Source organism: Notothenia coriiceps, unplaced genomic scaffold, assembly GCF_000735185.1.
Source record: "Notothenia coriiceps isolate Sejong01 unplaced genomic scaffold, NC01 NC01_scaffold00001466, whole genome shotgun sequence".
Lineage (NCBI taxonomy): Eukaryota > Metazoa > Chordata > Actinopteri > Perciformes > Nototheniidae > Notothenia > Notothenia coriiceps.
In genome coordinates, this window is record NW_011334167.1 from 60,158 (window position 1) to 69,950 (window position 9,793).

The window sequence follows — 9,793 nt, forward strand, 5'->3', positions numbered from 1 at the left end:
ACGACGTTCAGGGTGATGACTCTACCTGTTGTTCTTCTTCTCTTATCAACCCGGTCTTGTTTTCCTGACCTCGTAATCTGGTCACGTTTTACATGTCCCACGTGTATTGACCATGCGTCCATGCGTAACGCGCCGTTTTTAACTTAACGCATTGATGAACACAGTTGAGTGCGCGGAAACGCTATTGAGTTTTAGTAGTTTTGTTTTGTGTATAAAGCAGATGTGCACAAATAACAGTTACCTCATTGATGCGCGTCTGTACAGTTTTTTGGTGTTTCTGTAAGTTGCCGGTTTGGCAACGGTCAACGGGACGATTACGATTTGACTACGATTCAGGGTGGTAGGCGTCCAATTGTAGATCGTCTAGATACTTCGACGTCTGGGATGAGGATGTAAGTGTCACCGCGCGATCCCCCACCGATGACCGAGTTCGGGGCCTACAAAAAGACTTTCGGTGCCTACAAAGGAAAAAGAAAAGAAGAAAATTTGCAGAGCCCTCATTACACGTCATGCCCTCCAGTGTGGTCTCTCCGTCGGAGACGCCCTGTCATCGACGCATGACGCATTTAGGGACGGAACGCTTAGTCAATAGGAAGGATCATCCCTACGTGGTTTATAAGCGGTGGTTTGTAATAGCCGGCTTTTACCAATTTTTCCGGAACGAAGAGGTTCGCCGGCTGTAAACCGATCACTCGGTCGGCGCTCGTTACCAGGCGTGCGGGACGGAACAGCGGCGCAAACTCTGCTAGTAGTGATCCGGTACCAGCCTTCTATTAGCTATTTAAGCTAATACATGCGCTATTTATTTTTACCCTGGCTATTGAAAGACTCGAGCTATTTAACGGGCAAATGGGAACGCCAGAACAAATGTATTCCACACTAGTCGTAAAATCGGATCCGCGGCGGCGACACCGAGGGGTCTGCTCGACACCACGGCGAGGTAGGGTCGCGCGACACCTCACCGCCCCGCCTGTGTGTCGGGTCCAGTCCTATGAGACCACTTGCATGTTGTCGCTGGTCGGTTTAATTATTATATGGCTGTTTGGCCCCTGTTGCACAACTGTATGAGCGCCCTTAAATGTTCACTTTACCTTAACCAATTTTGGATGTGTTAGAGCTAAGAGGCACACGTCATAATCACTAGTCCTTTAGTTGCTCCGGTTGGTATGCCTGAACTTTACTCGGCCCGCCACACAGCGTAACAAAATTTTTCCATCGCTGTTTTCGTCCGTTATGTGCGAAATTTGATGTGGATTTTGTGTGAGGGTAAGGCAAAGGGTCGACCATGTTTGTGCCGTCGACCCTCTACCCTCTCGGGGGTGGAGGGTGTCAATGTTAGTTTCTACGGTAAACGGGCTGTACGTTTGTACAACCACAAGGAACGAGCTTTGAAGCTTTTTGTCTAACCTTATAACCGGACACTCCGTAGACCGGAAAAACATACCTGCACCTTACCTTGACATTGTGTGACTGGCACGAATTCCTCTACAAATAAACTAACACTCTGTTCACATCGAGTATTAACTAATAATATATTATATAACTATATGTTAATAAATAGATTAGATATATTTAGGGCTACCATATCTGCTCTACCTAGCTCTTCGAGACAAAAGGTCGCGACTCAGCTAAATTACAATACAAAACCAACACACACTAAATAATTAGAAATATAATTAAAAACTAACACTCTGTTACACACGAGTATAATTAAATAAATATATATGATGCATTATATATATATATATATTATATATATATGGGCATATAGTGATCGGATGGATTATATTGGGCCGCCAAAGGGATGCACCGAATATTCGGCCGCCGAAAATTATCGGCCGAAAATGGTTAAAAAGGCCCTTTCGGCTTTCGGCCGAATGGGTTCTAGCACCGAAAAAATATCACCGAATGTCAGAGAACAGGGTTAAGTTGGTAAGCTAACGTGTTGTTGTGATGGCGTAATCAAAACGCGGCGACAAGCACGGGGCGGGACCATGCTCGCGGCTGGATCACAGCCAACATGTCTGCCGCTTGGAGATATTTAAAAATATCAGAGAGAGAGGCGCGGATTGCGATTTGTAAAACTTGTTCAGCTGACATTTCTCGAGGGGGTGTAACTGCAAAGACTTTCACCACTTCGGGATTACTCCACCACTTGAAATCAAAACACCCGGACAAATATGTGGAGTATGATCAAATCACAAGCACTGACAGCGAGAGACTGTTCAGCGCTGCCTCTCATGTGTTTGATGGGAAGAGGAACAGACTAGATAAGGCAGAGAAGCTACTGTTCATTAAAAAGAACCTCCCACTTTTCCTTAATAAGTAGACAAGGCTGGCTTATCATAAGCTTATCTAGTTCTACATGTCTACTCTATACCCACTTTCCTGAACAATTTTCATTGTGAGTTATAATTCACCATCTCAGGTTATCATTAGGGGGAAATGACAGCAGCACAGTGTTCAATATATTGTACTTTCGGTATCTAAATGATACTATGTTGTTTACATTGCTCATGAGGACAGACCACCTTATTTGCAGATTCTTGAAATTGTAATTTAATTTGTAATTGATTGTGGATTTTGAATCCAGTTTTCACTTTATGTATCTTTATACAATGTTTACTACTTTGCTTATGAGGACAGACAGCCTTATTTACAGATTCTTGAAATTCAATTGTAATTTCATTTGTAAATAGTTACATTCATGTGGATTTATCCAGTTTGCACATTTGTATGCATGCACTTATAGGTGCATTTGTTGTTGTTGAAGGCCTGGCTGTTAGTCTTTATTTACACTATTTTGTTGTAGGCCTACTGGCCTAGATGTTTATGCAGTTTTAAAGCACCTTGGCTTTGTTCTGAATGCACTTTGTTGTAGTTATCCTACAGAGAAAATGCACTTGACTTGGAATTAATGTACTGTATGCATTCAAAAGTGCTGAATAAATGTTTTATGGACCCATAATAGTGATTATTATTTAAGTTAAGTTTTGCCATAATCATGTCTTTTTCCATAATCAGGTAGCTGAACAACATTGGTAAAAAATGTATACATTATATATATATATATTTCTATTAATCATTTTCGGCCTTCCTTTCTGTGTAAAAAAGCTTAATTTGTATAATTACTACTAGTGCTTGAAGCTGTCAGATAAATGTAACATAGTAGANTCTGAATGCACTTTGTTGTAGTTATCCTACAGAGAAAATGCACTTGACTTGGAATTAATGTACTGTATGCATTCAAAAGTGCTGAATAAATGTTTTATGGACCCATAATAGTGATTATTATTTAAGTTAAGTTTTGCCATAATCATGTCTTTTTCCATAATCAGGTAGCTGAACAACATTGGTAGAAAAAATGTATACATTATATATATATATATTTCTATTAATCATTTTCGGACTTTCGGCATTCGGTTTTCGCCCAACTGTTTCCTATTTTCGGTATCGGTTTCGGCCAAGAATTTCCCATTCGGTGCACCCCTAATAATAAGTATATTTTTCATTCAAAGAATCTCCACCTTTCTGTGTAAAAAAGCTTAATTTGTATAATTACTACTAGTGCTTGAAGCTGTCAGATAAATGTAACATAGTAGAAGTATAATGTTTCCCTCTACATGTAAAGACTTAAGTTAAGTACAAATATCAAAACATTTTCAGCACTTGAGCGAAATGTTGTTGGCCTTCATTCCACCTCTCTAAAGGGAGCACTTGAATGCAGCATTCATTCCACCTCTCTAAAGGGAGCACTTGAATGCAGCATTATTAGTTAATTTGCAGCTCTTTATCCAGCAGTAGTGAAACAACACCAAACACTGACAACAACCGTCCCTGTGGTTGCAAGAGTACACGGTGGAAGACACACCACCCAAGGACACCGTTGACACTTTAATGAGCCAGACATTGAATGCAACACAGCTAGCTGGTTCGTCTTACCAAAAACCGAGTGGAGCTCGTGCCCTGGTCAATGGCAGCCACCAGCGGACCCATCGTTATCCGGTGTGAGGACGCAGCCATGGTACTGTTCATGGGCAGCCCCGGAGCTTTGCCAACGGACTAGATAGGAAACCGATTACCAACACCGGCAATGCTTCTCAGGGTAAACCAAAGAAGGGTGCTGTCGCAGGTTAACAACGTACACTTCGTTCTGGCGCTCAGAAATGACGCAACCAGTTGAGTCCTTGAATCAAGAGTGCAACAAACATTAGCACTTATCCAATACGTTTTCACCTAATAGCTAACAATGCGTTTAGATTACTGAGCAATTCTGATGATTTGTGAATATTACAAGGGTTTGTGATTCCACAACGACTATAGGAACATATTATTTGTCAAAATGGTAGTTCCCATACCGGGAGTCGAACCCGGGCCGCCTGGGTGAAAACCAGGAATCCTAACCGCTAGACCATATGGGACCGGTACGCAAATCTGGGCCATCTTTTCATAATAAATCTATAACAAGAAAGTTACTATAATGATTTCTACTTCTTTACTTATCGTCTGCATACAAATATATGCCCCAATTATTTGTTAGGCAAAGGGTTTCTAATTGTTATAGTCGGTGAGATGTACAATTTGTTCAATTCGTAAAAAAAGAACCTCGAGGGCTCGTCTCTACGGCAACTGGAGATGACATCATCAGAAACGGACTCTGTTGTTATTCATGAAATGTGGGAAGCTGTTGTCATGTTTGGTTCATTTTAAATTATTTCGTCGTATTTTAACCACTAAAAACCTAAAATGTAAGTATGGGGATACATGAAATGTGTCTTTCTTTCAGTTAATGGTTTGTTGTATATAAGTAAAACAATTATAATCAACCCTGGGCAGAAACTTAGCCGGCTAGCCGCGTTAGCTGTACAAAGCTAAAGGAAATGTACCTGTATTTCACAAATGTTCAGTTCCCTAATGATAGTTTGGTTCATTTTCAGGACGGAATACTGGAAATCACAACCAAGGAAATTCTGCCAGTACTGCAAGTGCTGGATTGCGGACAATAAGCCTGTGAGTATCCCAAAAGATGCAGAGCATGTTGCAGAGGGCAGTGTCCGATATACTATGCTCATTTGTCTCGCTTTGTTTTCCTCTGCAGAGCGTCGAGTTCCACGAAAGAGGGAAGAATCACAAAGAAAATGTGGCTGCAAAAATCACCGAGGTATTTACTTGTATACATATGTTTCCCTTTTCTGAAGAAACAATTTGAACACTCAACCTTTTTAGGAGTAATATGCTGATGAGTTGTAATTTAGTACATGGTAGAATCCGAATCAGCTGACCAACTGGGCTTTTAACATACTACACAGCCATGAAAAAACATCTTGGCACCATCTTCAGGACTGGAAGGAGAGATAAAGTCCAGACATCACACTCTGTCTCTTATACTCGCTTCTTATTGGCGACTTTGATGCTGCCACTCAACTCACTGTATCTGTCCTGCTGCAGATTAAAAAGAAGAGCATGGACAATGCGAAGCAGGAGGAACGCATGTCTAAAGACTTTCAGAAAATGGAGGAGGCTGCGATGAAGGCGTATCAGGAAGATCTGAAGAGGATAGAAAAGGAGTCAGGAGGTAATTGCTTGGTATGCTATTGATATAATGTGCAACATACAGGCTTAATTACATTTAGTTCTACATTCATGTGTTCTTGTTATAGGATCAGGCGTACCAGTCGAGACAACAACACAAGAGGAAACACCTCAGGTCATTAATCAAGCCAGATCTCTGGTGGGGCCCCAGGCAAGACCTAAAGTGGGACCCCAGGGTGGACCCCAGGGTGGACCTCAGGGTGGATACCAGTCCGGACCCCAGGGTGGACCTCAGGGTGGATACCAGTCCGGACCCCAGGGTGGACCTCAGTCCAAAAAACAGCAGAAGAAACAGAAAGCAAACCAGATGCCCAGAGGTCCAATGAGAGCGCAGGTCTGGGTTAAAGGACAGGCTGAGGATGGAAACGCTTACTATTACAACACAATAACAGGAGGTACACCAACATCAGCCTGTACACCAACACACTACCACAATATGTTATTGTTCAATCTACTTTTTCTAACTTGATTTTATGTTTGGTTTTTTTAACTACAGAATCTAGATGGGATAATCCAGAGTCTTTCCAGGGAGCAAACTCAGCCCCGGCACAGCCTGAAGTAAATACTTTTTAGTGTATTGATTTGGCTTGCTGATGACAAGCATTTATTTTGATATTGTGTTTTTCTTCAGAGATCTTCAGGGGGTCTTTGGACGGAAGCTGCCAGTCCCGAGGGTCACAAATATTACTACAACTCAGAAACTAGGGGTAAGCATTAGATCTAATATCAGTTTATTATTTTCCATTTCTTATTTCTATTGGGTGATCTACATGCTCCGCCTCCCTCACCTCACAGAGAGCAGCTGGGAGAAACCAGCGGGATTCACTTCAGGGAGTCAGGAGGAGGCCCCTCAGCCGGAGCCCCCGGGGGTAGAGGAGAGCTCCAGCGGGGCCCCAGCCTCTCAGGAGCCTGGAGTCCCTGAAGAAGCCCTCCAGCAGCCCCAATACCCAAAGATCAACTTCAGGGTGAGAGGACAGTGAATGAGAATCAATAAAGAATATCACTTTTGAGAAAGTCCTCATGCTTTTTCTCCCTTTATCAGAAAAGGAAAGCAGAGGCTGAGCCCTTAGAAAAGGAGGGACTAGATAAAGAGAGCGAGGAAGCTTCTAAAGGTGAGGCTGAAGAGGAAGTGAAAAAAGAGGAGGATGTCCAAAGCACAGCAGCTGCACCTGAAGAGAAAAAAGAGGAGGCACCAGTGAAGATACAAATCAGAATAAGACAAAAATCTGCCAATCCTTATGGAGCATGGGAACGGATCAAGGAAGAGGTGGATCCATAGTAAGTGATGGCTGATTAAGAAGCTGAATTAAATCCAGTTGGCAAACATGTGCTGCTAGATAATGGTTCCTTTTTCTTATCCTCTCCAGTTCCAAGGTGGACTTACAGCTTCCCAAGGTGGAGGGATACACTGCCAGCGCTCCAGCCTCCGGCCCGCCGCCGGAGCCAAAAACCAAGTTCAAGGAGCGCGTCATCACTTCCCTCGGAGAGGAAGGAGGGTCTACTTCATTCAGGAAGAACAAGACACAGAACGGCAAATCAAGAAGCATCCGACAGAGAGAGGAGGACGACGACGACTGACCGAAGAAAACCGTCACGCAGGAGACTTTCACACAAACACAACTCTTCTTCATGCCTCTCTGAAACCTCACAACAGCAGACTCTCTGTCAGCTGCAACAGACAGGAACTTTAGACATTTTGAGCTTTGTTGTTTTTTAAATGTATTTAGAAGTCTTTTGTTTTGTCGAGGATGATGACCAATTGTAGGACACCTTGGAGTAACCTGAAAAGTCAAATGCTGTTTATTTCCATCTGCCTTTCTCTGTTTTATTTCATATTAAAGTGAATATCTTTGACTAATTAAGACATTTACAGTCATCACCATGTACTTATTTGTAAAATCCACATAGTTAAATCAATCTAGAAAAATTGAAAATAATTGGTAGTTGCAGTCCTATTTTAAATCCTCCCTTGTTTTTCTACACAGAGCAAATCAAATATTTTTTTGTATTTTCCATATTTGTATTTTTTCATCATTGTGAAAGCTAGAAAGCCATTCTGTGGAACCATAATTGACTGTCATACTGAAAGAATAAAAGTGAAAGACCGGTGACTACGTGTTTTGAAATGATTTTAACTGAATGGATGTAGACATTAAAAGATGTAACATACGTAGAGAACATCCTGTAGGCTGCTGGTCAGCTGGCACACACACACGCAGGGCGGGAGAGTGTGTATTCAGCTGATAGATGGTGTTACCCCACCCTGACTGGCAGAGGACCATAAATACACACGGATAAATGCTAAAAATAAAGTTATTTGTGGTGGAAGGTATTACAAATGAGATGTACTTATATATTATTTTCCTGCTACTTTATACTACATCAAATATATTGTTCTTTTTTTACTCCATTACATTTATCTGACAGGTATAGTTCATATTGAAAAAGACATGAAAATGTACAGCTGATATGATTGGTGGATCTGGTCAATCGACAAATATGTTGATTGTGTCATTTAAAGGAAATATAGGTGACGATTTGGTGCTTTTCTATTTAAATGATTTTGCTTGATCTAAATCCATCTAATGAATATATACAGTAACATTAGAACAGTCACAGCGGCATAATACTTTTAAGTACAATTTCCTGATTATGTGTGGGTGTGTGGGATTGTGGAGCTTCTGTTCAACCTGAGCCTGAAGCAAGGGAGGGTACCACAACTGTCAGCTCTGTCCGGGGGAGTCCTCTGGACACTGTGGAGGTGGTGGGAGACAGGAGAATGGCAGCCAAGCTGTCCTCCCTGCTGGACGATATGTCCCACCCGCTCCAGGACACCCTGTCCTCACTGTGCAGCACCTTCAGCGACAGGCTGCTGCTGCACCCCCGCTGTCTCACGGAGAGATACCGAAGGTCTTTCCGTCCTGCAGCGGTCAGACTGTACAACCAGCACAGCCCCTAGTTGACCCCCCCTCCCCTACACACACCACAACACAGACTATATCAACCCTTGCTGCTAAATACCAACAAACTATGTGCAATATATAGATGCCGTTAATAGCTGTGTAATATATACCTGGCTGCTAAGTCCTAAGAACTGTTACAGGAGGTGTATTTATTTAAATTATGTAACTTTTTATTTTTTATTATATCATAACTTAGTACTTTTTTTTTAATGCATGTCACATATTTAACATATGTAACATTAAGCTGTCTGTGGCTCTTTTTCCTGCTGTAACTACGCACATTTCCCCTTCGTGGGACTAATAAAGGTATTCTGATTTCCACTTCCTTAGAACAGACAAAAGGCTGTCTCTAGAACCATTGGTTTGTAATGAATATGTAAGTGAGTTTCAACCATCTGGTCAACACTTCCTGTAATGTAAATCCGCTTGCTGAGCATCTTCCCCTTCCCTCCTTCTGTATGAGATAGATAGATTAAACTGTTTGACTTTTATTGACTTGATTAAATAACAAAACTTTGCTTTAAACTTCTATTATTTGCTCATTTCTTACCAAACAGGTTGTTTCTGTTTTTGTGTGGAATTTCCTCCACACTTAGTTTTCCAGAAGAAAAAAACCGAGTTGAAATGTTATATCTTAGCACGCAAAGTACTGTACGGAAATACAGTTAACTTGTACTTTGCATTCTCACAGAATACTTGACTTATAATAGAAGCACTAGAAAGGGTTTGAGTTGGAGGCATCTGATGTGAAATGTAGTTTAAAGTGAAGTCCTGTGGACAGTGAAACCAGGTGAGCTACATTTAGAGTAAAGGCTGAAAGCAGAAGTGCTATTGTTTGCTAATTTTTGCAAAAATACAAACAAGGTAAAATGATACATCCTGTTTGCAAAGTACTGTACGGAAATACAGTTGACTTTTAATGGAGTATTTTTACTGACAACGTACATTTATTTATAATAGCAGCACTAGAAGGATTTCAAATATCATCATTTGGAAACATCTGATGTAAAAATGTAGTTTTATATTTAAGTCCTTTGGAAGTAAAATCAGGTGAACTACAGTTAAATAGTAAAAGTTAAAAGCAGATGAAATGTCGTGTAAACAATGACATTTTGAGATGATGTTCAGTAACAGCAATGGTTCAAAGACGACCGCACTCAGCCGCAGTGAAATAAAACAGCTTTTTGAGACATTTCAAAGAAGCATTGAATTCAAAGAAGCACTCACAGGAAGTAAGG

General features: G+C 41.3%; 2 protein-coding genes and 1 non-coding gene across 5 annotated transcripts in view; 1 reads left to right on the plus strand and 2 right to left on the minus strand.

Moving 5' to 3' along the window:
• The window catches only part of LOC104961473 (glycerol kinase), a 59,755-nt gene extending 55,595 nt beyond the window's left edge, over positions 1-4,160 (minus strand). For all 3 annotated transcript variants that reach the window (XM_010789780.1, XM_010789771.1, XM_010789786.1), the window contains exon 1: positions 3,943-4,160. In XM_010789780.1, coding sequence (XP_010788082.1) covers positions 3,943-4,035 — 93 coding nt within the window. In that variant the 5' untranslated portion in view covers positions 4,036-4,160. The remainder of the gene's footprint in view (positions 1-3,942) is intronic.
• Positions 4,161-4,349: 189 nt separating this feature from the next.
• On the minus strand, positions 4,350-4,421 carry trnae-uuc (transfer RNA glutamic acid (anticodon UUC)). Its single transcript has one exon. It is a non-coding gene; the product is annotated as a tRNA-Glu (tRNA).
• Positions 4,422-4,657: 236 nt separating this feature from the next.
• wbp4 (WW domain binding protein 4) lies at positions 4,658-7,701 on the plus strand. The gene is made up of 10 exons (XM_010789729.1): positions 4,658-4,748; positions 4,938-5,010; positions 5,099-5,161; positions 5,449-5,575; positions 5,661-5,987; positions 6,089-6,150; positions 6,224-6,299; positions 6,388-6,557; positions 6,635-6,870; positions 6,960-7,701. Coding segments are annotated over exons 1-10 (1,347 nt in total). The 5' UTR covers positions 4,658-4,746; the 3' UTR covers positions 7,171-7,701.
• The last annotated feature ends 2,092 nt before the right edge of the window (positions 7,702-9,793 follow it).

Excerpts from the sequence above, each read along its gene's own strand:
- wbp4 (XM_010789729.1), top strand. Across the intron at positions 5,011-5,098 it reads GGATTGCGGACAATAAGCCT|AGCGTCGAGTTCCACGAAAG; the intron begins GTGAGTATCCCA and ends TTTCCTCTGCAG. Across the intron at positions 5,576-5,660 it reads GATAGAAAAGGAGTCAGGAG|GATCAGGCGTACCAGTCGAG; the intron begins GTAATTGCTTGG and ends TTCTTGTTATAG.